Source organism: Capra hircus, chromosome 16 (assembly GCF_001704415.2).
Source record: "Capra hircus breed San Clemente chromosome 16, ASM170441v1, whole genome shotgun sequence".
Classification (NCBI taxonomy): domain Eukaryota; kingdom Metazoa; phylum Chordata; class Mammalia; order Artiodactyla; family Bovidae; genus Capra; species Capra hircus.
The window spans coordinates 67,735,381-67,762,128 of NC_030823.1; the positions used below are offsets into that span (position 1 = coordinate 67,735,381).

Here is a 26,748-nt window from a genome sequence, read left to right on the forward strand (position 1 = left end):
GTGTTCTAAATATTGATATTTATCAAGAGGGCATATATGGCAAACGTGCATCTGGCTGTATAATCTAATGGTGAAAGACTGGACTTTGGAGGGAGCCTCTGGCACCCACTTGCTTAGGGACCGGCCAGGTTGTGCAGTCTGTTGTCTTAGATTGGGATTGTGATGCTTAATTGATATGATGCATGAAAAGTCTTTAGCTCAGTTTTGGCACATAGTAGTTAATCACTCAAATGATGCTATGACTGAAGTGATAAATGATAGCTGACATAATACTACTCCTGAAGGAAGACTGCTTCCAAATTTCCTTCATATAGTATTTAAGAGAGGCAGAGACTAAGTGGTTTAAAGTAAAATTTTTTTTTTTTGGTGTAATACAGTATTACTACTCCAAAAGCTATAAAGACAAAGTAGACATTTTGCTTGCCCTTCATCTCTCTGAGGATGGATGGAAATGTTCTTCACCTTTCTCCGAGCTTGTATAAGCAGAAACGTTCAAGGCTGTGCTGTTTTCCCCCTTTTTTTTCAACTTTTCCAGGAAGCCAATAGTTACAGAGTTTTTAACGTGTTGCTCTGAGTTCATAGGTTCAGATATTCCTAATATATTAATAACTGCATGATACCAAAAATAATGTGACAATTATAGAATTTATTTGGTCATAACTCTACTAGGGGTTGTTCTTAGTCCACACTCTCTGCTATAGATGATGTTTACTGCCGCATCCTTGCATGTAACCTGAAGATCCATTGCTTTTATTTCCAGTTAGTTTCCCCAAAGTGGCATTGCTGAGTCAGAATATGTGTTAAGTACAGTGCAGAAGGATTGGGGTTATAGAAGTTGTGTAAAACATTGTTGGTTCCTGCCCTCTAACAATCTAGTTGAAAAGCTGATATGCACTTACTTTCCCAGGGGTTTCTTTCTTTCTTTCTTTTTCTGTTTATGTACAAAGATTTCAGTAGATGTTGTTTATTTCCAGGGAAATTTGAAATCCTTAACGTTTTAAAATATAAATCAGAGCAAAAGGAGGCCTCTTGGATAAGATTTACTCTGTATAGTCTTTGCTGCATTTGTTAGATATGAATTTGTTAGAATTGTACATGTGTAAGTTTTTCAGTTTTTAAGAGCTAAAAGTCCAAACTGCAAACTGAAGCACTTGACATTTGCCCTGGTCCTAACGGGGCTCACACCCTATAGGGCACAGACATCCGCTGTGCAGGGGAAGGGTTAACCCATGTGCAGTATCTTCTTTCTCAAGGCCCAGAGTTGCTCTGCGAGATGCAGGCAGCTGAACAGATCTTCAGGTTTGAGGTCACTGATCCTAACATGAAGAAAATGTTTTTACGACAGTGAAGTTACTGTGCTATGCTAGAGGCAGACAGATTTTTGTACTGTTACTGAGAACTACTTAGTACAACATGCGTTTTACCAAGTACCCAGTGTGTGTGTGTGTGTGTGTGTGTCTGTCTGTCTGTCTGTCTGTCTACCTACCAGGTAAGGGACAAAGAAAAGAAAGGATAGTTAGGGTGGGTTTGCCATGCATCGGTGCATATGTGTACGTAGTCTTCCTACATGAAGGGACGTACTTGTTGCATGACCACCTATCCATATGTAGAAGGTTTGTTTTCTCCCATTAGTAATTAACATTTGATTGCATCAGTGGGGATTATGCAACTCTCTGACAGCTGACACTAGTTCATACCTGTTTCCGATCTTTCTCCCCCCGATTCAGCATCTTGGCTCCCGAACGGTGGTGGTGTTGTAACACTTTGGAACCCACTTGGCTGTGTTCCTGACTCCCTGAGGTGGTCACATAGCTGAAGCTCACTGGGCATCCTGGCGTGGTTCTCCATCAGCGAGACCAGTAATTGCTCGTTTTTCATTCATGTTTTGCCTCCTTATGATGAATAGCCTTAACTTTAAGCATTCCAAAACCATTGATTTGTTAGAAAACTGTTTGTTTTTTTAACTCTTTGGGGACTTGGCGATAGTCTGGGTTTTCTTGGGCTTCCTGCAATATTCAGTGAAATAACAGTAACAAGGGCAACGAGAGCAAACAGCCGCAGTGCGGACCACATGCCAGGCACTGGGCCAGCCCCATTAATGGTCCTTAACTCCTCTCATTCCTCCAACAGCTCTGTGAGGGGTGGGACTCTTATCACCCTCCTGTTACAAATGGAGAAAGTGAGGTGGCTTTTAAGTGGCTCGTACCTGGAAACGACTCCACATCGGGGCGAGGCTCACTTGATGGGGCTGGAGAGGCTCGGGAACAAGGCGACGCACCCAGGGAAGCCAGAGCTGGATGGTGCAGACCCGGAGGGAGAGAATGGGCAGAGATGCTTGGCTGCCGCCTTTGCAGAGGAAGTGACACAGATGAGTCCTCCCATCCGAAAGCCCTGGACAGGGGACTCAGGGCAGGAAGGAAGCGGAGGAAAGGGAGGTGTAGAAACCGGGCTGAGGGCGTTCGCTTGCTGCAGCCTCTCACGAAGAGCCCCTGCTCTTCATCAGCTTTGTCCCTTCAGGGTGTTCATCCCAAGGGCAGGGGGGTGAAGCAAGTGAAAGGTGTGTTTACCTTCAGCCAGTTTTTTTTTTTTTTTTAAATTTTTGCAAGTGAGTCACATGACCAGGCTGGAAAACCTCGGTGACAGCTCTTGCGATTGTTTCTGAAATTGGTTTTTGAAGAGGTTGTATGTGACCTGCTAGGATTGCCCCACTGGGTGGCATAGACCACAGACCAGGACTGTAGGAGGAAAGCCATTTAGGTAAGAGGCCTTGGGGGTAGGGGGGTGTACCGTGGGCCAAACAGGACCTTGTCCTGCTGCCGTGGCCTCTGGATAGAACATGCTAGGGCTGAAGATGGCTCAGCCGCCTCAGGGTCTGTCTCTGCCATGTCTGCGTCTTGTGTCTGGGGGGAGCAGCGGCAGGCTGCAGAGGGCGTGTCGCAGTCCTCCTGATGGAATGTGGTGGCTTGCTTCTGCACTGTCATTTTCCTGCCACCAGGTCATGGCTTCCAACTTGCTTCCTGGATTTTATTAGAATGGTTCCTTGAGTCAGAATGTGGCAGGTCAGATAGCATGATTAGGAACTGGCGAGATCTTGAGCTCTGCAGCCTTGATGCCCTATCCTGTGACATGGGGCGTTAGGAAGCGCCATCTCCAAGGGCCTTTGGAGTTAAAGCTCAGCAGGGCACCCCTGGCCTCGAATCTCCTTTAAACATGGAGGCGCCCATCATTGCCTTCTTCATGTTCTGACTCTTGTGGGAATCGCCCTGTCTGATCCCTGACGATGATTGGCTTGAACATTCCAGGACACACATCACCATGCTGTGGGTGTAGACACTGACAGAAGAAAGAGCTGGAATTGAGAGCTGCAGATTCTACGGTCTCTCAAAGAAGGGTGGAGTCTTGAGGACAAAGCATTCCTGGCATGAATAGACAGAGAGAACTCATTTAAGGAGTAAACCCGAGTCAGGTATTTTGATACAAGTGATTATGCAAGTTGGACAGAGAAGAACCCCTTATTTTATGCCTGATTGATTGTTCTCTGTATTTTATCCAACTTGTCACTTTACCTACCAAAAGAGCTATTCCTGTCATCTTTTAAAGATGAAATGAAAAACTCCAGTCAATTTGATCTCCTGAGATGTAAGGTTTACTTTGGAAGGGCAAGAGGGGTTGGGTTGGAGGGAAACTATTGACCCTATTTTTCTGTAAAATACCTCTTGCAAAGTAGGCACTGTTATCTGTTATACCAGGTTGCTTTCAAAGTACCATTTAAGAAATACTTCTTTATTAAAAACAAAAAAAGCTTTTTAATATGGAAAAGATGGCAAGCACAAAGCTGTAGAGAGTGGTCTGAGCCCTGACTTGCCTGGCTCCAACCCTTGAGACCTGTCTACTCATGGCCAGTAGGCCAGTATTGCTTCACCTCTACCCGCCCCTCCCACCCCGAGTTCCCCCACCCCATTCCTTTTAAGCAAATTCAAACACCGTATCGTTTCATTGGTAAATATTCAAGAGGTACTTTGAATGCCTTAAAAGTTTAGTTAAGTGAAAAATGGAAATTTTCACATTTTAAGGTCCTTCTTGTGGGAAGACCCTGTCTCTCTAGAAACCTCAGGGCTGTAATCTTCAAAGTTCAGTTCAGTTCAGTTGCTCAGTCGTGTCCGACTCTTTGCGACCCCATGGGAAATGATTTTTGTAAACATCTACCTTGGGGGACCTTGTCCACTGCTTGTTTTCCCAGAGTTGCCTTCTGCAGGTCTCCTCCGTTTCCTCTGCGTCTCCCTGTCCTCCTCTCTCCTTCTCCCTTCCCTGGTTAAAAATGGCAGCATCTGATACTTCTTGGAACTGGTTTGCTTCTGAGTGTAAGAGCAGAAATAAAAGGGACCCACTTGCTTAAGGAAAAAAAAAAAAAAAAAGATTCCAAGTAACAGAAGCTTTACCTTCTCAAGAACCACTTTTTTTTTTCTTGTTATTTCTAACGACTATGAATGGGACTGTTTAAGAATATATTCATTTTCTGCCTTCTCAGCCAGAGTCCACTGGATGTTATTCAATCATTCCCTTTACTGCAGAGTGTTTTCAGTACAGCTGTTGTGTGCACGCTCAGTCGTGTCTGACTCTTTGTGACCCCCTGGACTGGAGCCCGCCAGGCTCTTCTGTCCACGGGATTCACCAGGCAAGAATCCTGGAGTGGGCTTCCATTTCTTACTCCAGGGGATCTTCTCAACCCAGGGACTGAACTTGTACCTCCTGCATCTCCCGCATTGGCAGGCAGTTTCTTTACCACCAGTGTCGTTTTCCAGTTTATCTGTCACCTCCCTCATTGCGGATTTTATGCCCTGTCAAGGTGCTTTTCCTTATCCCTTTTGAATCTGCTAAGGGCGGATTTAGCTATATAAAGGTATGTAAAATTAGAACAAATCAACTGTGAGAGTGTTGTTTCCCCAAGCAAAACTGTATGTTGTTGGACTTAAGGGCCTTGTGATATATGAATGCTCAAAGGCTGTTTTGTCTGTTTCCTGATTTTCAGCCATATTCTGCAGAGATGTTACTGTGTAGCTACCTTTCCTGTGGGTGAGGCACCCTTGTGATGGGGCACTATATTAGGAAGCTTTCTTCTCACTCTAAATACAGCTTAAGAAAGGCTTGAAAGGCCACCTACGTAGTTAGTGCATGGGAATGTTAGGAAATGTCTTTTTGGACACATTTCTTGCATCTCACCGATGGATGTTTGAAAGTGAGTTGGTGGGAGAGAAATAAAGGGATTTTAAAAGGTGGCCATTCTGTTTTTGTTGTAGTTGTTTAGCAACTGAAAAGTAGAGATTTGCATTTCAGACCTTGAACAAAAATTTTTTTTGGCTAAAAATAATTAGGCATATGGGTATATGTCAAATTTATAGTAGAAACTAATAGTCTGATTTTTTTTTTTTTTTACTAAAAATGAACTTCCTCTCTGCTATTCTTTCTGTTTGATAATTGCTTTACAATGTTGGGTTAGTTTTGCTGTACAGTGAGGTGAGTCAGCTATAAGTATACATGTACCCCCCATTCTTGAACCTCCCTCCCACCCGCTCCATCCCAGCCCTCTAGGTCCTCACGGAGACATGGGCTGGGTTCCCTGTGCTATGCAGCAACTTCCCACTAGCTCTCTCTTTTACACATGGTAGTGTTTATGTATCGAACCCAATCTCCTGTTTCACCCCTGCCTCCCTCCTTTCTGCTGCTCTTCAAAGAGGGAGTCAGAGAAGACATTTTCATCCCCTCTCACTCCATGCTTTTTTAAAACTCCCCTGAGGAAAATGACATAGTATTTTTCAGAACCAAGCTGTGCCTTCTGCAGGCTTATACACAGGATGTGTGAGTTACATCAATTTTTCCCTTCTCACACCCAGACCATGGTTACATAGTTCTGTGAGGTGTGCTTGGGAGTTGCAATAATATGGAATGCTGGAAAGATTCCAGAAGCTGTTGGTAAATAAAGAATGCAGCTGAACAACAGTTAGCTTCTGCTAGTGATTTCAGAAGCTTGCATCTTGGGGGGTGGGGAAAGGAGGCAAGTATATGTAACATAGCATGAGAATGCAAGAGAAAGTGTGATGACTGTCTTGAAGATTTGGGTTTTAATTTCTGTCTTTCATTTTTCTAAACGCTGTACAGGTAATTTAATAAAGCAGATTAAGCTGTATTTGGTTGACATTATGAAAGATCTCTCTACTTTTAACCCATCATATTTAAAGATTTATTAGATCAGCCAAATAATTTTTTCTGTATGATGATGAAGCTGTTTTTGCTTTGTGTTTTTAACTGGCAGGATTTTCACTGATATGTTTAGATAAAAGAAATACACAGTACTAGAAATTCACAGCTGATAGTTAGAGATGGATATGTACATGTTAGAGGTTTGGGAAATCTGATGGATTAGTCAGGAGTGGGTTTTAGAAGTGACTTTAAAGCTTTCTGTACGTTCTCTCTTACTGTTGCCTATTACATGAAAGGAATGGGGTGTTTACAGAGCAAATATCCCAGCAAATTGCTTTCAGCAGTCACGGGCACACTGAAACCCTGACCCATCAGTAGTTCCAGTGTAGTTTTTGCAGAGCTTCTGGGCATATGGCATCTTTCTGGTCTTCAAGACCACCCCTGGAATATGGCACATCAAAGGCTGGAGAAGCAGAACTTTTAGAAATCTGGGTAAAACTCTTCCCCCAAGAAGCACCAGGGAGCTAAATAACGTCTCATGCCATTTTTTCCACGGTTTAAGCCTCTCTTAAGCTTCCCCAAGTCCATCCTCTCTGAGGCTCCAGATTCCTCCAGTCTCACTGAGGTCATCTGGAGACGCCTGTCCTACCCTGGTTTCAAAAATCTCAACTGTTTTCAGGATTCATTCTTTCTTTCATCATAACGACAAATATTTATTCAGCTTCCTGCCACGGCCAGAGCTCCATTTCCGGGTCACAGGGGACCACAGAGCTGAATCCGACACAGATCTTTCCCTTCAGGATGCTACTTGGGAGCCCAGAGGCCTCTGGGAGATTCTTCAGTGTGAGAGAGACTGGGATATGCCTGCGGCTGTAGAGACACAGCCAAATGGGTTATAAAACCAAAGACAGATTAGAATCAACCTTCTACCAAAAAACAAGCAAAACAAACCAAACCCCAAACCAGTTGCTGACCCCACACACTCTCTACACGTTATTGCCTAAGATGACAGTCTTCTGACCCACTGAGGATGGGCTGGTAATGGGACATTTCCTCTGATGGCTGGTTCATTTCTGCTCCCGATGTCAGAGTCAGGGGGATGGCAAGGGAGCAGTGCTGGGAGAGGCCGTGATTTTGTTTTACACTTGGTCAGGTTTCACCATAGAATTGTCATTGCTTCATGCTAAACTTTATATTCTTTGTTTTGCCTTTTTCTTTTTAAAATTTTTTTTGGAGGGAGGGATGTGGGCTGTTTAAAAAGTCTTCATTGACTTTGTTGCAGTACTGTTTCTCTTTTATGTTTTGGTTTTTTTTTTTTTTTTTTTTTTTTTTTTGCCTTAAGGCATATGGGACCTGTTTCCTGACCAGGGATCTAACCCACACCCCCTGCATTTGAAGGCAACTTCTCCACCACTGGACCACCAGAAAAGTCCCTGCCTGTTTTCTCTTTTAAAAGACTTTGTCCACAGTAGGTGCCAAGATCCTCAAGTCCTTTCGAAACACACCTGCTCTGCTATCCTTGAGCAAACCCAGCTCACAGCTAGGGGCATAGGAGGGGAAAACGCCCACACTTACTGAGCACACCCAGGAAACGTTTTCTCATTGGCACCTCACAAACACCTGGGGAAGAGATTATCTTTACAGGTGAGTAAAGCCACTCCAGTACTCTGACCATGGAGAATCTCATGGGTCAGAGGAGCCTGGTGGGCTATAGTCCATGGGGTCACAGAGTGTCGAACATGACTGAGCAACTGAGCACAGTCTGAGGTTGAGTTTATCTTTATGGATGAGTAAACTGAGGATAAATAATTGACATCCATTCTAGGCCTCTCTGGATGAATCCAGTTCTGCTACCAAGGTTTGAGTGTGTCCTGTTCCCTGAGATTAAACTTTGAATTATAGAACTGCTCAGCTCATTTGGAATTCTCTCTCCTTCTGTCAAGTGAGTGACTTTTTACACCTAAATATATAATGTTGTTGTTTAGTCACTAAGTGTGTCCGACTTTTTGTGACCCCGTAGACCCTGTCAGGCTCCTCTGCCCATGAGATTTTCCAGGCAAGAATACTGGAGGGGGTTGCCATTTCCTTCTCCAGGGGATCTTCCTGACCCAGGAATCAAACCCGTGCCTCCTGCATTCCAGGCAGATTTTTTACCACTAAGCAATCTGGGATGAACATAACCACAATTCCACTATTGAAAAAGAAGAAAACCATAAAATATTCATATCATCTCATTTCTACTCCCTATTTCAGGTTTCCCTAATGTCTTATGTGTTTTATAACTTTTTTTTTGCAAGCTCGGTTTTATGAAGGTCACCCATTGCATTTTGTTTTTATGACTCCAGGATTTCTCTTACTCTGGAGCAGTCTGCCTCCAGTCCTTCCTGTCCAATTTTTGTTTCATGACATTGACTTTTAGAGGAACCAGACCAGTTTTCTTTTAAGCTTTTTTGTTCATAGTTTACCTGGCAAGTGTCTGACAAACTGAAGATTTCAAAAGTTCTTTAAAACTTAAAATAGGTATTTTCTAGGAGATGTATGGAGAAGGCAATGGCACCCCACTCCAGTACTCTTGCCTGGAAAATCCCATGGATTGGAGGAGCCTGGTAGGCTGCAGTCCATGGGGTCGTAAGAGTCAGACATGACTGAGCGACTTTCCTTTCACTTTTCACGTTCATGCATTGGAGAAGGAAATGGCAATCCACTCCAGTGTTCTTCCCTGGAGAATCCCAGGGCCGGGGGAGCCTGGTGGGCTGCCGTCTGTGGGGTCGCACAGAGTTGGACACGACTGACGCGACTCAGCAGCAGCAGCAGGAGATGTATTGTCAGATGTTGCACCTGATGTACCATTTTCTGTAGCTAGAATATTTGAGAAGAATCTTTAGTTACAAAAATAAGGCAGTTGTAAAATGTTAGAACAATTCAGAAATACAATTGGCCCTTTGTAGGCATGGGATCCACATATGTGGGTTCAACCAACTTCAGATCAGAAATATTTTTGAAAAGGAAAGTTCCAGAAAGTTCCAAAAAGCAACACTTGAGTTTGCCAGACTGGCCAGCTCTTTCCAAAGCATTTGTATTGTATTAGGTATTGTAAGTAATCTAGAGATAAAGTATAAGATAGGTTCTTTGCAAACACTGTGCTATTTTATTTTACATAAAGACTTGAGCATCCTCGAATTTTGGTCTCTGTTGAGGTCCTAGAACCAGTTTCCTGCAGAGACTGATGGATGATTGTACAATATATGAAATATAAAATGAGAGTTCTGCTTGATACCGTCGCCATGGGGCCCTGAGATAACAGTCATTTTGGTGACCTTATTTTTTCCCCCATTTCTTTGTGTGTGTTTTGTTCATTATAAAAACAGTGTTTATCTGTGCACCCTGTTGTACGGTGTATTTTTTATCGCTGGATTATGGATTGTGTCCTGTCAAATATGTGTTTAAGAGCAGGGACTGTGTTTAGCAGTGGCTGGGATAAATGTGCACCGAGCCAGCCGCATTCCTTCCTAGGTGTTCAGAGTGACACACCCAGGGGTAAGGTGCCCGGCCCAGGCTGAGAAATGTGACTTGTGCCCACAGAGCAAATATTTTTCTCTCTCTGAGGCTCTCTCGTTTTTCATATAGGAATTGAATCTTGATGTCTTCTGCCCTGTGTGTTAGCAAGTTCATGGAAATGTGAGAGGTGTAAACTCTTTAAGGACTCCATAGTTGAATTCTGATGCTCTTTTTTTTTTTTTCTCTCCTTTTTTGGGTGGGTCCCTCCGTGTTTTTTTCTGCCGATATCAGGAGATCGTCAGGTTGGCCTACCTTGGAGGTAAACACGACACACTGCCAACATAAAGTGATTTAGAAACGTTCGTCTATTTTACCAAGCCCGAGCCTCTTGCATATGTATTTTAAGCCTTCATAAAACATGTACCTGTCACGCTAAGGAATGTGCCGAGGGCGGACGACAGAGGCTGGCCCAGGGAGTCTCGGGAGTGTGTTTGGCTGTGTTGTAGGGTTGTGTCCTGACAACCTCCTGGCTTGAGGCCTGGGGTGATTTCTGACAAGGAGTGATTTCTAAATATTGAAGCCATTAGAATTATTAATTCAAGAATTCCTGCAAGTAGCTATTCCTGTTTGTCTAAGTGTAGGGGGCTCAGAGGTAATTCTGTGTGGCAAAGGCTTAACGGCTGCCTGACTTAGGGAATCAAATAAACAAAACGATCATATGAACAGGAGATGATGGTTCTTTGTGCTTCACGGGAAACAGAAAGTTGAACAGAGAGGCCATGTGGACATGTCTGGCTTCTCTGGAAGATGAGAGCCCTGGAAACCTCCCAGCGAGAGCATTGCTGGCACAGGGCGGATGGTAAAGCTGCTGCTGTTGTTATTTTATTCTTGTGTTGTCCATGGCGATAATGTCATCACTGGCATTCATGGGACATCTGGGGGTCAGTAAATCTTGTTATTACTGAGTTAAATTTGGTGCAGTTTGGTGACGGGCTTTTGCATCAAACATTTTGTAAAGGAACAAAATTAGAATAGGGTGGTTCCCCACATCTGTCTAAATATTTGGTGAAAAAAGGATACAGCTGTGATTTTAAGTACATTAAAGAATTCGTGTATTCACTTTTTCTTAAAAAAGAAAGTTGCAGACTAACTCATCATTAATTACTAATTTATAATTAATAATTAAATGCATATTCATTTTATTTTCTATCATCCAATAATATAAGAAAATAAGTATTAAAAATAAAGACAAATAATGTTAAAAGAGGAGCAAGATTAGATTTTAAGTTCAGGATCAATGAATTGCTTAAATCGTTGAACCTCACTTTTTCCATCTGTAAAATAGGGATTATAAGTCAACACCAGAGAGCTGGTAAATGGGGTTGAAATGGACAATATATTTAGAAGTTTAAAAAAAGTTCAAATTTCACTCCTTCTTTCTTGAGCAGACAGGCTGTATTATGTAACAACCTAAATAGGAAAAGAATTTGAGAAAGGATACATGTATATGTATAATTGAATCACTTTGTTATATACCAGAAACTAACACAACGTTGTTAATCATCTGTACTCCAATATAAGATAAAAAGTTTATCTAAAAAAAGAATAGAGAAGAGACTTAAGAAATTTGAAGTTAATGATACTTGAAGCAAACTTTCTGATAGCTGGGTAAAGAGGGGCAATGAGATATAAATATCTTATTGAACTCCAAGTTTTGCTGCCCATCTAAGACTTCTCCAACCTTACGGTTAAAGTGACTTCAGTACAAGCTGTTGGATGGTTTTAATAGAAGGTTGGTTCTTGAGTAAACATAGTATCTTATTCACTATGTTTTTCCCGATCATTAAAGCAGTGTTCACGACAATAAAAACAGAAAATCAAGAGTAGTCAAAGAAATGTTTAAACCACAAAGTCTCTCATAATTCTATTCACCGGAAACAACCATCATTAAAACTACCATGGGCACACTGAAGGAGCTTCCCAGTGGCTCAGAGGGTAAGGAATCACCTGCCGTGCAGGAGAGGGTTCAGTTCCTGGGCCGGGAAGATCCCCTGGAGAAGGGCATGGCTACCCACTCCAGTGTTCTTGCCTGGAGAATCCCATGGACAGAGGGGCCTGGCGGGCTACAAGTCCATCGGGTCACGGAGAGTGGGACACAACTCAGTGACTAACACTTTCACTTTCATACATTGAAGGAGATTTTCTTTACCTGCGTTGTCGTAAATATTCAGTTTTTAACTCAGCCAGAATTAATACAGTAACTTTTCCTTCTATCATCAGCGATCTAGCAGCACACGAGTTGGCTACCTATTTTTTTCAATTATAAAAGTGATACTCTGTAAGTAGATTAAGAATAAATCTTTATTAGAGCACACGGAAAAGTAAAAGATTTCTCTCCCAAGAAGCAGCCACCCAATAGTTTTCTGTGCATCCTTTCAGAAATATTTAATGTATACACAAGAATATATCTTTCTCTACATATTTTTTATGCAACTGGAATCTATGCATACAGTAAGCATCTTGCTTTTTTAAATTCCATTTAATTCCATGTCCTAGACTGCCACACTAAAAACGCTAGCTACCTAGCCGAATTCAAACAATTTGCAAATGATGTATTTATTTCAGTTGTCAGTGATAGCGTATTTTTACACTCTGTGGGTATAGTACTACTTATGTAACCAATCCTCTGTTGACAGAGAAAATGTTTCAGTTTTATGCTATATGTACATGCTAAGTTGCTTCAGTCGTGTCCAGCTCTTTGCAGCCCTATAGACTGTACCCCACCAGGCTCCTCTGTCCATGATTCTCCAGGCAGAATACTAGAGTGCTACTTATAAACAATTTTTCAGTGGATGTCCTTTTCAAGCTTGGTCAAATGTATCTCTAGAAAATCTTTCCTAAAGTAGTTCAGAGAGTAAAAGGATATATACATTTAAAGTTTTCTGTATTATTAGTAACCAAGCTTTGTTTTTTTAGCATTTCGTCAGTTTACACTCTCACCAAAAAATATTACCCAGCATTTTCCTCAGTGGTGGCTATTACTAATTTTTTTGGTCTGTGCCTATCTAATAAATGAAATATGATCTCTTAAAAATTGAAATTGCATGGACATTGGTTTGAATACTGACTTTGCCACGTGGGTTCTTGGATGAGTCTTTTTAATCCTCTGAACATCCGTGTCTCTAGCCATAAAGTGGATCTTGTCATATCACCCTTGTAAGATAAGGTCAAGTGCATGGGTTCCACCAAGGCGCTTGGGAGCATCAGAGTTTGCAGGCTCTTGAAGCTGGGCCTCAGGGGATGTGCTCATGCGGGAGGAACGTGTGCCGCCTGGAGCTTCCCTTCCAGCCCGTAACCTTGCTGCTACATTTGTGTTTGCAGCGACCCTCCGGAGCACCACGCCGGGCATGGACGCCCTTTTCCGCACCTGGAGGAGCACGGGTGGTAGTGCCCCGTCACGAAGCTGCTAAGGCCATCTCAAGGGCGTGGGCGCCGGGACACGAGGGCGGCATCCCAGGCCTGCAGAGCCATGCCTTTCGGCCTGAAGCTGCGCCGGACGCGGCGCTACAACGTCCTGAGCAAGAACTGCTTTGTCACTCGCATCCGCCTGTTGGACAGCAGTGTTATCGAGTGCACGCTGTCCGTGGAGAGCACGGGGCGGGAGTGCCTGGAGGCGGTGGCCCAGAGGCTGGAGCTGCGGGAGGTAAGGGCGCGCGTGTGAGGAGTGGAGAGGCCGCAGTGCGGCCCGGGGCCGGCTTGTCAGCCTCAGCCTGGTTTCCAAGCATCCTGTGTTTCCCAGCGTGACCTCCTTCATAACACCTTTCAGTGGATGTGGGGACCTGCTCTGACGCTGGGAGAAGCAAGGATACCCCCTAGAGCTTGCACGGTGGTGGGGGGTAGGAAAGAGGGGTGTGTGTGTGTGGCAGCTCCCCTTTGCTTTCAGCCCATGAGGAGGCTGTAATGAGATTCTCCTCCCCAAAGTCATTTACTCTCTTTAAAAACAATCAAGTGGGGTAGCTGGGGTTTTGATGTTCCAGCTACATATCAAGGAGAAAACTCCCACATACTGGGTGGATATAGCTGCTTTTATTTTTTGTTTGTTTCTGTACTCTCCTCTTCAAAGAGGGTAAAAGAAGAAAAAAGAAGAAAAAAGCATTTATAGTGAGCATGACTGTTGAAGCTTTTTTTGTGGGAGCTTGTAAAATGGGAGTTTTGTTCCTCTTAAGATTCCTCATGACCTGTGTTTTCTTTGGGCTTTAAGCAAACCCGGGGTTCACCATTCAGACAGTCACGTTATCTCTCTTTAGAGGAGACTCTTAGAGCAACATGCCCTTTGGTAATAAGCAAGCCTGCTGTTTTGCAGCCTTGTAGACTTTCAGGAGAAGAGACTTTTGAGAGAGACACACTCAGGCATTTGTTTCTTGAGAGCTTTGTAGGTTGGTAGGTAAGGGACCGTGGTTGAACGGTTGCCAGTGTTGAACTGATGGCAGACCCCTGAGAGTCAAGCCCTCCTTAGGGTAAGGAAGAGCCTGTGATTGCCCTGGGCCCTGGGATATCATTGCCCAGTTCTCAGGGTAGTCCCTCTGGAAAATGATCATATTTGATCTCTTTCCTCACTTCTCAGGATCCACACTCTCTTTCCATTTGCACAAGGAGTTGGGGTCAGGGAAGGTCTTCCTCTCCCCTTGGCACCTACCGCAGGCTGCCTCTTATCCTCTGAAGGACTGTTTCACCTGAGCACTTGTTTCTCTGACTGGTCTTCATGTTTATACTTTGGTTTGGGTGTTCAGGTCTTCCTTTGACTTTTCTTTTCCTGTGGAGGAGACTGTCCGGCCCAAAGGATATATGTAGCTTGGTAACTGACACAATTGGATAAGCACGTGAAAGGTTCTGACCTTGGTGGTTGGTAGTTGGCTCTTTTTTCCTTATTAGTAGCACATTTGGGTGTACGCATTTAAGCATCCGTGTGTAAATCGGCATAAAGCATGCATGTTTTAGAGTTTGCTGCTGCTGCTGCTGCTAAGTCGCTTCAGTTGTGTCTGACTCTGTGTGACCCCATAGACGGCAGCCCACCAGGCTCCCCTGGCCCTGGGATTCTCCAGGCAAGAACACTGGAGTGGGTTGCCATTTCCTTCTCCAATGCATAAAAGTGAAAGTGAAATCGCTCAGTCGTGTCCGACTCTTAGTGACCCCATGGACTGCAGCCCACCAGGCTCCTCCATCCATGGGATTTTCCAGGCAAGAGTACTGGAGTGGGGTGCCATTGCCTTCTCTGCTTTGTATTAAGAAAATAAAATAAATTTTGATTTCAGTTTTGATATACATTAATTACAGTTGGTGTTGTATTAGATAACTTAAAAATAGACTATAGGGGGGATCCCTGGTGGTTCATTGGTTAAGACTATATGCCCCCAATGCAGGGGGTCCAGATTTGATCCCTGGGCAGGGACCAAGATCTCACAAGCTAGAATTAAGAGTTCACATGCCACCGCTAAGACCCAGTGCACCCCAGAAAACAAAAAAGCCCCAAACATTGTAGGGAATTTCCTGGCAGTCCATGCTTCCATTGCAGAGGACACGGGTTCAGTCCCTGGTTGGAGAACTAAGATCCTGCAAGCTACATGCTGTGGTCAAAAAAAACCCCCAAAAAACAGAGGCTGTATTTTTTCAGGCAGTTTTAGGTTTATAGCAAATTTGAGTGGAAAGCACAGTTCCATATGCCTCCCGTCCCGCCCACACTGCTTCCCCGCTGTCAACACCCCACACCAGGGTGGCACCTTTGTTACAATGAACCCACATTAACACATCATATCACTCAAAGTCCATAATTTACGTGAGGGTTCACTCTTGGTGCACATTCTGTGGATTTTGACAAATGTACAATGATCTCTGTCCATATGGTAAACTTGTTTTTTAATTTAATGAACAGTGATTTTTTAGATATACTCAAGCGTTAATGTAAAAGGATACACGTTTTAGCGTTAAACACATATTCCTCTTCCAACAAAATGAAAGGTCATCCTGAGGCACCTTGGGTCACCAAAGGCCTCGTTGTCTTTCTACTGGTGTTTGACTATGTCCTATATGACTTCATCCTCCTGTTACTGAATGCAGGATCCTGTGTTTGATACACAGTGAGGCCAAACCAACATATCCGAGTTTGGAGCGAAAAAAGGTTTATTGCAGGGCCAAGCAAGGAGAACAGCGGGCTGGTTCTCAAAAATCCCTGAACTAATACGGTAAACTTTTCGAAGGTCAAATCTGGTTTTGAATGCACGGCTTTGCTGCCATTTCAGTTCCCAGGCCTGGTTCATGTGATTAGCAAACAGTCATCTCCTGGGGAAGCAGAATATGACAGGGTCTCTGCTCCCAAAAACCCGAGAGCTGGGAGAATAGGAAAAACAAGAGACAAAGCAAAGAGAACATCCTGTGCTAAGGTATAGAAACAGGAAAGAACGTGGAATTTTCAGGCAAGGGCAGAGGGCAGTTTGTACTGATCTGTGTGTGTGTGTGTGTGTGTGGGTGTGGGTGTGGGTGTCTAGGGGTTATGGAGGGGAGGAAGGAGCAGGTGCGTAGATAGGTGGAGACCACTTTTGAAGGGTTTGATGTATCTAAGTACTTTTAATTATTAACAGATCCCACAGGACATTGTTCCTAAAACATGTCACAAAAATAATTAAAATAATCACCAGCTTTTAATGTATCACGTGCTATGCTAAGCACCTTTTGTTGATCAGCTCATTTAATGCTTCTTACAAGCGTGCCAGGCGACTACTCTTGGTTTCTACTTTTATGGTCCAGGTAGGCTGACTCCACTGTTCTAATTCCCAGGGATGTGTAGTGGCAGAGAAAGGGGCCGTGGTAAGATGCTTTGAGAAACACTCTCATAACTTCTGCAGTTAAAAAAAAAAAAGAATGTGTTGAGCTCAGTGTTTCACAGTTATTTAAGCCTTCTAATAAATACTCTTTGAATCCTTTAGGGAATAAAACACTGCCTTGAAATAGAAAGCCATCGAAAGATTCCAAGGTGAAGCATGGCACAGGCACCTTGCGTTGTAAGAAAGAACCAAATGGCAGAAAAATGATGGGGATTGGGGTGACGGGAGGAAGTAAGTAAGCGCAAGTGTTAGCCACTCAGTCGTGCCCAACTCTTTGTGACTCCATGGACTATAGCCTGCCAGGCTTCTCTGTCCATGGACTTCTCCAGGCAAGAATACTGGAGTGGGTTGCCTTTCCCTTCTCACAGAGATGCCAATTAGGCATAATAAGAACCTGGCAAGAGGAAATAAAATGAACCCTTTAAGAAAAAAAATTTAATTCTTTTGAATAAGTTCAGGAAAAAAAGTGTGAGTTTCTGACTGGGAACTTTTATTAAGGAGGAGACTTGAGAGATACAGGAGGCTCAGAAAATTAGAATTCTGATAATACAGCTACAATATATTTGAATCAATGGATTTTACCATTTCCCTTTTCCCCAAATAAACTCTTGTGTGGAACTCCGACAGATAAGGTGGAGCCGCTCTGTTTGCTGAGGGGTCGATAGGGTTTTCTGGAGTCCCATCTCCTTGTGCCTTTCTCACCCCCGCATGGCTTGAAAAATAACTGACCTAGATTGGGAGGAAAATAGCTAAAAACAGTGCTGCCTTATGATTAGCTCTTATATTTGAAAAATAAACACCTGGAGAACAGCAGAGTTTAGTGGCTAGGAATGTGAACTTGAACCAAACTGTCCGAGTTTGAATCCTGGCTCTGTCACTGATTTGCGTTGTGATCTTGGGTAGTTTCTTAACCACCCTGTGCTTTTGTTTTCTCACCTGTGAATGGAGATGGTCAGAGTAGCAGCCTCCATGCATTGTTGAGAGGATTAAGTGAGTTCGTTTTTGCAAAATTGCTACTGTATCACAGTGTCGGGCACATAGGAGCCACTCAATACAGTGGTCTGCTTGGCAAGACAAACCACTCAGATCAGACAGAGAAATATCCTATGATGTTGCTTATATGCAGACTCTGAAAAGAAATGATACAAGTGGACTTATTTGCAGAAACAGACACAGACTCACAGACTTAGAGAAGGAAATTATGGTTGCCAGATGGGGATAGAGGGGAGGAGGGGTAGTTAGGTAGGGAGTTTGGGATGGACATGTGTACACTGCTATAGAATGGGTAACCAACAAGGACCCGCTCTATGGCACGGGAACTCTGCTCAGTATCACGTAACAACCGGAATGGGAAAAGAAGTAGAAAAGAATAGATACCTGCGTATGTATAACTGAATCACTTTACTGTACACCTGAAACTAACATCACGTTGTTAACCGATTATTGTCCAATATAAAATAAAAAGTTAATAAAGAAGATATTACCCAGGCCCCTCCAGAGACTGGACTCTCACCGTTCATAAGTCTCCTTGTTGCATTTTTAGGTGGCTTTAGTCATAGAAACTATGATCTACCACTGAGCTAAAATCTTTCAGTTCTTTGAACAGTTACTAATTGCAGATTGTGCTGTCCAGTAGGGTGGCCATTGGCTACATGTGGCTATCGAGTGCTTGAAGTGTGGCTAGCTTAAACTCACATGTGCAGTAAGTATAAAATATATAGCAGCTTTTGAAGATCTAGTATGACAAAAGGTTAAAATAATCTCATTAGTCATTTTTTTATTTATTACATAAGTAAGTAAGTGTTAGTCACTCAGTCATGCCCGACTCTTTGTGACCCCATGTACTGCAGCCCACCAGGCTCCTCAGTCCATAAGATCTTCCAGTCCAGGATACTGGAGTGGGTTGCCACTTCCTCCTCCAGGGGATCTTCCCGACCCAGGAAAGACCCAGGGAAGAAGTTGCATATTAAAAGCATAAAACTTTGAATGACCATTTTAAATAAAATGTATTGAAATTTGAATTTTACTTCTTTGTAGTTTTTAATGTAGCTTCTAGAAAATTTTAAATTAAGTATATGGCTCACGTTATATTTCTGCTAAATACTGCTGCTCTAAGAAAAGCAAGAAGGCCACTTTAATAGTAATAAGGAATATAAATAATTCCAATAAAATATAAAAATATGCTGGAATTACTTCCTTTAGGAATAATCGACTCTACATTTTTTTTTGAGTTATTTTTATTGGAATGTAATTGCTTTATAATTTTGTGTTAGTTTCTGCTGTACAATAAAGTGAATCTGCTATGTGTAGATATATCCCCTCTCTCTTGGACCTCCCTCCTACCCCCACCGCCATCCTACCCATCTAGGTTGTCACAGAGCCCTGAGCTGTGCTAAACAGCAGGTTCCCACTGCTTATCTATTTTTGCATATGGTAGAGAATTGACTATACTTTTCCCCTCGTGGCTCAGAGGGTAAAGCATCTGCCTGCAATGTGGGAGATCTGGATTCGATCCCTGGGTTGGGAAGATCCCCTGGAGAAGGAAATGGCAACCTACTCCAGTATTCTTGCCTGGAGAATCCCATGGATGGAGGAGCCTGGTAGGGCTACAGTCCATAGGGTCACAGAGTCAGACATGACTGAGCGACTTCACTTTTACTTTAATTAAAAAATAATAAAGAGAGATAAATAACAGAAGTACTTGAGACTACTCTTCCTGGCCATACTCTATTCAAGATAGATAACTTTTTTATTAGGAAATCCAGCACTTTGTGGAAGGATGAATTTGACAACTCTTGGGTCTCTTCTCAGGCTGGAATAAGAGTCCTGGTTTTTAAAGGAGCCTAAAAAAATCCATAACCATTTCATAGGGTTGGTGATTATCCTCCAAATTATCCCCTTTTCTTTTACAAATTTGTATTTTCATCTTTTCTGAAAGCTGATTTATCTCAAGCTAGCAGTTATGGTAGACGTGTCTCACATTTTGCTATTTTCATGATGGCTAGAGTTTATAAAGGTACAGCATCTTAACATGCATTTCCTTTCATCCAAGTAAAGCTAGCCTACATTAAAGACATTGCTATGGCGTGATTTTATGTTAATCTTTTGGGAATTGGAAATTTATCTGTGATAATGGGAGTACTCTCCTGGCCCTGTGAGATAATAGCGGAATTTGCTGTGTTTTATAGCCAGCTTAAATGCATCTAGATATGTTTGTATTTGCAGAGGACTAAAATAGTCAACCATGATTAAGAAACGACTGAAGAGTAGGCTGCTGGGGAGATTTCTGAATTTTGTACTGTGTTTTCTCTTTGTAAAGATTATAATGTGAAATCTTATTAGCTTAATGTCAGTTTTGTAAGGTAAATTGGCACCGTGTCTGTTTTCTTGATAGACAGATTGTAGGTGAGGTAATCCCCTGGTCTTCATCTTTTTGTGTATTCCAAGTGAGTGGTATAGCCTCTGAAGGAGGGATTTTTCTTGGCTATGAGATTTGCTTCTTTGGTCTGTGTTACCCTGCAATTTCTTTTCCTGTACTTTTACGAAGAGATTGCCTAGGAAAATGAAGATGGTGCAGTTGTTAATTATAGACGTGTCAGTTACAGAAATCCCAGACTACCCAGAGTAGAGGTTGATTGCGCATAAGTTGTTTTTTTGCAGTTATCCAACTGATGTATGGTGGTTTATGTTCCAAAGCCGTTGGAATGTAATTGTGTGAACTGCTATTTCAGAGTCTGCGTCTAGTCATCTTTTGAAGTATTTTCCATACTTCAGTGAAGGTTTGAATGCTTGTGTGTAATTCCTCTATATTTTATGTGGAGGCATCTCAACTTCTCTGCTTCTTAATTTACAACTGAACTATATGTTCCTACAGAGAAACCCTTACAACCTAATGCAAGGTATTTTAAACTTTTGCTTCTGGATGATTACCTCTTCAAAATGCTTGTGATAAGATCATTGGATTTAATCCCTGGTCCCTAGTAATTGCCAAGACTGTGTCTGTTACCCTTATAAACAGTTAGCATTTAAGCTGTGCTGTTGGTCACAAAACTAGAAAAACAAAACCCTAAAAAAAATAAAAACAAAACCTTACCCTCATTAATAACTACTGTGGGGAATAATACCATTTTTACAGATAAATGGACAGCAAATCAGAAACATCTCAAATTGTTTTTAAAGCCCTTCTTCACTATAGTCTTTTGATGATCCCACAAGAGGGGTCTAACTTTCATGCTGGAGGATTTACAGGCCAATCTGCCACTGAAGAAACCTATTTTTGTGGGCTCACATACACTTATGCTTTCCTGTTAAAATGCAAAACTCCAAACCAAATAAACCAGGAAGCTACTCATATGAAAATGACAGTTTAGGGTGACTCTTCTCCCATTGTTATTTTAGTTGTGCATTTTTAGCAGTTGATTCAGAGATGTGGTTCCTCTCCCTGGGAACTGGTTCTTCTGTCTTCTTTTTCTTATCTGCAGTGAACGCATTGCAGAATTCACAGCACCGGAGCTGTTTTTTCTAAAGAAAACTAGAGAAATAAAATGGAATTTAGAGCTCACACAGAGGTATTGTGAGGCTTAGATGGACCTGGCTTATGTTTGGTACTTTGGAGATAAATCAAGCAAGCGTCTCAGGCATTTTACTTGGGCAGTGCGGTAGAATCCTTGGTCGTGGAGGAGGGGGTTTCTGTTCGGAATCCACCACGTTTTCTTCAACCACGTGGCAGTGTTTAGCAGAGGAGCTCAGCTTTCAGAATTCAGCTGGAGTTGAAATTGGCAGGTGGCTTATGCACAGGCCTGGTGTGGCCTCAGCTGGGCTGGATGGGATTAGTGTCCCCTTGGATGATACACAGGAAGTTAACTGGCGCGCATGTTAGTTTGAGTGAGAGGTTAGGTTCTGGTTCTGTTTCTTGTGACACACTGTGAGACATGGCTGAGTAAACGTGCGGCCTTGTGGACTTGAATAGAGCAGGGTAATAAGAACTTGGGGACAGGGTCCTTCTCCTCTGTTGAGCACTCCAGAGCAGGCATATGGCAGAGGAGGAATAGGGAGGGGTGAGGTGGGAATGGAGAACGTTACTTGGAGCAGAGCTTTACGAAACAGTGTTGGATGGGGTGGATAACGGAATTGAGCACTTCTAAAACTAGGTCGTTCTGGCCATAACAGGTAGAAACTGTGTCCTCCAGGCTATCTGCCTCTTCTGCACGGTAACCCCATTTCTTGAATAGTTAAATAATTGTTTCACTGGATAAATGCATGTGAGTCACCCAGAAATACCCTGTATCTTGTGGAAAAGGCTATACTGAAGCAGCAAAAGTATCTTATGCCATGGATTAGGTTTCAACATTGAAAGTGGTTTGCCTTGTTATTTGGAATTCTATACTGTTAATTATAGCTCAAGACTATTTTCACAGCATGATTCTCTTATACCTCATCACCTGCCTTTTCTGTGTATGCACATGTGCACACATGTGTATATGTGTATTCCATGGAATACTTTCTCAGGGTGTTTTTTCTTTCTTTTTTATTTTGAAGAGCAGAGATCAGGTCTCGTTTAATGATTGGGTGGGAAGGAGAAAAGGAAACTTAAAATGCTGGCCTTTAAAGCACAGGAGAAGTAAAAGTTACCTTGTTTTTTTTGGGGGGTTTTTTTGCAAAATCAATTATAGAATGTTTATGCAGTTATGATGGACCCTTTATAGTTTAAGTGCTACTAATTTGAGTGAATGTTACAGTTTGAGTGAAATAGGGACCATAAAATCATACCTCCAAATGTCAAGACTGCTCTTAGTGAAAGGTGATAAATCACAGCTGGCCTGGGAAGCAGTTGCAAAGTTTGCCCTCACTTTCTCCACCCAGGCTTACAAAAGGGCTCTTTTCCAAGTAAAATAATTATCACATAGCCCATCACTGCTTACATATATTACCTCATTCATCATATACAGACTCACTCCTAGTCATCCTGAATACGATGGAATACCCTTATACGGCACCGTGCTCCATGAAGGAATTTGGTGCAATGCAGAACTGCATTGGATCTTTTTCAGAAGGTTTATTAAATTAAGTCCCCAGATTGCCTCATTTTCAGGCTAGCCTAAGCCCACGTGATAGATCCCCTCGGAAAGCTTCAGAGTGATATTCCAGTGTCCCATAAACACCTTTAGTGAGACTCTTAAAGAAACTCTTTGGGGAGACACTGCTTTGTGATGTTTTTTCTTATACCTTTTAGATTTTTATGTTACTCGTGGACCTTCCAGCTTCTGCTTTTGCCTGCCTCTTCTCCTCTATTTCCAGATAACTTCTGTTTTCTGATTCTGTGGTTGACAGGGATGGCAATAGCGGCTGATGACAAAGATGCTTAAGGCTTGCCTGCTTTTGTTTTTTTATTACTGAGGATGATGATCGTGGCGATACATAGCTGCAACAGAAAGCACCATTTGTGAAGTAGTTACTTAAGGTGGGCCACGCACATGGTGGCTGGTCTTTATCTCATTTACGCCCCTAACAGCCTGTGGCTGATGGGGGTAATCACCATCCCCATTTTGCAGAGGAGAAAGCTCTGAGACTCTGGGAGGTTCTATCACTCATACAGTTACGGAGACAGTGAGTGTGGAAGCTGGGAGATGAACTGACATCAAAGCCTATTTTCTTTCCGTTCAGCCACATTTCATTTCTTCTATATCATCAGTCACATTGGAACAACTAATGGACTTGCTGGAGCTGGGAAATGAACAATAGGGTCAGAATTCACTCAAGCAAGTTGGCCTAAGTTTTGAATAGAAACATAGCCTTGGTTCTGTTTGTTGGCATTTTGTTGCTTGAGAAATGCATAGATTTCTGGTGTGGACTTGCCCTGTGAAACATCATGGAGGAAATGGTCCCATCTGAAAGCTCACACATTTAAAAATATCCTTTAGAATTTTTAGATCTGCAGTTTTATGTAGGGAAGGATGTGTCTGGTTTTCTAGTAAACTCAGAGTCAAGACTTGATTACACATTTTGGTGGCTTGGTGACGGGGATTGACGTACTATATCGTTGAGGGTGCAGCCAGCTGTAGTGGGAACTTGGGCACAAAAACGCCTTTGGAAATTAAACATTGTAATGAAATCATGCCTTTGAAGGCAGATTTCCAGGTGTGCTGTAAACCATTCTAGGCTATAATTGAAATATAAAAGAATGCTTCAAAAGCAGTGATCTGTTTTTTTTTTTTTTGGGGGGGGGTGACTGCTGTGCTAATCCTGAAATCGTAGCATGAATTAATATATAAAGACAGGATTGAATGCATAAAAGTACCTGTTTTAATCATTTAGCACGTTGTTCAAAACTCAACCAGTTGAGGCTTCAAGTCCAACGGTGAAAAATCTCACTTTCATCTATCAAATCCCCCCCCGCTAATCTGCCAAGAACAGCCACTGGGGGTTCCTGTGGCAGCTGTGAAGAGCGACTCCTTCCACTCTCCATGCTTAATATAGGGGACAGACTCGTTGCAGTTCATGTATAACGAAGTGGTAGAGGCCGATGTTTCTTAAGGTACTTCATTAAAGCCCAAACAGAGTGAATCCATTTTCTGTTCAAATCAGGTACCCTATGAAAACATTCTACGCTGCAACGCTTAACGTTGTCAGAAGGGTTCATCTTCGGAGTTGAGCAGAGTTAAGCTACTTTGCAGCAGGTGCAGGAGCTGTGTTTGCCTCTGCTAGCGAGCTCCATGTGATATCACGAAGCATTCCAAAAGCACAAGGAAGTCAGCCTCGAGATCTTAGAATAAGTCCACATGGTCTCCACTCTGTATCGCCCATTGCCCTTACCTAACACAGGTGCATCCGTACCCATGTGTACAAAGAGCAGTCATGGGTAGGAATACTGCCCTCTGGAGACTCTGGGTGGTTTACAGTAAGTCCTCTGTGCCTCTGGTTTCTTTTCAAAAGTTCCAAAGTAAAAGCTGGATCCTGGTGTCCGGGCTAGGGGACCAAAGGTGAGGTTAGACGCTGGAGTCTTATTTCCTGTGTGGTCTCAGGATGCCCCTTAGGAGGCCTGAACTGACGCTGTCTTGTCTTTTTACCTAGACACACTACTTTGGCCTTTGGTTTCTCAGCAAGAGCCAGCAAGCACGATGGGTGGAGCTGGAGAAACCTCTGAAGAAACATCTGGACAAGTTCGCTAATGAGCCTCTGCTTTTCTTTGGAGTCATGTTCTATGTGCCAAATGTGTCATGGCTTCAGCAAGAAGCCACAAGGTAGGTGCTTTTCTCCGTGTTCCAAGGAAGGGTGTGGAGTAACTGAGGCTTCAGACGAGGTAGATGAGCTGGTTGCTTTGGGTGTGTGTGTGTGCGTGTGCGTGTGTGCGTGTGCGTGTGCGTGTGCGTGTGTGTGTGTGTGTAGTGGAGGAGAGGGGAGGTAGTTGGGGATTGTTTACCAGTCACTTTGCAGCTTTAGAATTTTTGTCTGAATCCATGTAGCTCATGCCAGTGGTCCCCTCTTCTGCTTGTGAGGTAGCAGTGATCCTGAGACAGGTAGAATTTTGTGTCTAGAAGCATAGAAATATTAATTGGAGACTGTGAGTAAAATAAATATGCTAAAAAAAAATTAATTAACCTCCTAATGCTGTTTGGTCCACTCCTTCCCTCAAAATGTCCCCAGACAAAATGCATCATCTGACTTTGGATTTGAGGATTGAGAAGGTCACTGAAGATGGGAGTAGAGTTGAGGAAAGCTCAGACAGGGTAAGAGTTTTGATTTGGTAGGTTTAATACAAAGAAACAGGAAGCCAGCAAACTGAGAGACCTGGGGATTGGCCCCACCCTCCTGCTCATTGGCTGCTTTACCTGGGAGAAACCCTGTGTGGTCTTTGAAATGGTATTTCTCCCCCATCTGTAAAGTGAGGGATTTGCGTCTAAGTCTTGAATGATCTGATTAGTCTGCAGCTCTGTGAATGAAATGAGTATGTTTTTATTGATGTTTGTTAAAATATGCAGGGGGGGGTGGTGTGTGCTTATCGAATGTTTATTTCCAGTAATGAAGGGAATTGCATAAACTCTCTACTTACAAGCCTTTTACTCGGATCACGACATTCAGAGTGCTTGGGAAGCAATGCCAGTGACATCTGGGGTAGAAGGAACAGTATGCTACTTGATTCTTAAATGTGTCATTTCTTAGATTTTAAATTTCTGAAAGAAGGATGCAGTTGAAATTTTTATTAACATTTTAAGGTGATAGTGTCCATCCTCTCCTTTTTTTAATCCAAACTATTGTTACATAGGTGGTGTTTCTATAAAACAGAGCCTGTGAGAGGGCTGACTGTCTGACCCAGGAACCTACATCAGTCTTCAGGTGTCATTCATTTGAAGCACTTAATTATAGACCATCATGTGCTGGTTTTGAGTGATTTCATTTAAGTCCTTTCTGTCCAAGAAATTATCTCCTCAAATCTCCTCAAGTCAAATCAGATCAAGATGATTTCCTCCAGCTTTTGAATCCTTCTTGAGTACTTTATACAGTGTTTGGAGCACAGCATTAGGTTAATAAATACTTGCTGATTCATAGCTCTTGGACCTTTAAATGCAAGACCATGAGTGCCAAGGGTGAAACATGGGCTATAAATTAATGCATACTGAGAAAAGTTCAGCCTGTAAGAAAAAAAAAAAATGAAGTAGTGTTCCTCTAGACAGATTTATTCTGTAAGGTCTATTTAGGAAGAGCAGTTGAAGTGGTGAGGGACTCAGAAATTATACTTTATGAAGTTAAACAAAAGATTGTTTAAGCTTAGAAAGATGAAGACTTGCAAGGGTACAGTAGCTGCCTTTGGACTCTCATGGGGAAGGAATTTTGTGTTAGCTCTAGAGAACAAAATTAGGGGCAGTAACAATGAAGTTCAAGGAGTTGAAAGACGTTGGTTATTTGGCTTGACATAGGAACAGAGTTTCTAATAATTAAAGCCATATAAATGTGGAAGAAGCAGACTTAACCAAAGAGCAGGCTCCTTGGTCTCTGGAATTGCTGTAGCTCAGGGTGAATAGCCTGTGTGGTGTCTTGAAGAGGAGACCGCCATACTGGATAGGATGTTGGAATCATCAGTGATTCTCAGACCAGAGCTTGCTGGATCATAATTAAGCCAAAGCATTTATTCGAAATCTGGATTCTAGGACGGCACCAGAAGTCTGAACTAGAATAT

At 42.6% G+C, this 26,748-nt stretch overlaps 1 protein-coding gene across 2 annotated transcripts in view; it reads left to right on the forward strand.

Moving 5' to 3' along the window:
* Positions 1–26,748, forward strand: part of PTPN14 (protein tyrosine phosphatase, non-receptor type 14) — a 188,884-nt gene that overhangs the window by 60,065 nt on the left and 102,071 nt on the right. Inside the window, exons 1-3 of one of the 2 annotated variants that reach the window (XM_018060734.1) lie at positions 2,569–2,757; positions 13,078–13,399; positions 24,645–24,814. In XM_018060734.1, coding sequence (XP_017916223.1) covers positions 13,226–13,399; positions 24,645–24,814 — 344 coding nt within the window. In that variant the 5' untranslated portion in view covers positions 2,569–2,757; positions 13,078–13,225. Of the gene's footprint in view, positions 1–2,568; positions 2,758–13,077; positions 13,400–24,644; positions 24,815–26,748 lie in introns of those variants that run through there. The other variant, XM_018060733.1, reaches the window with a different exon arrangement.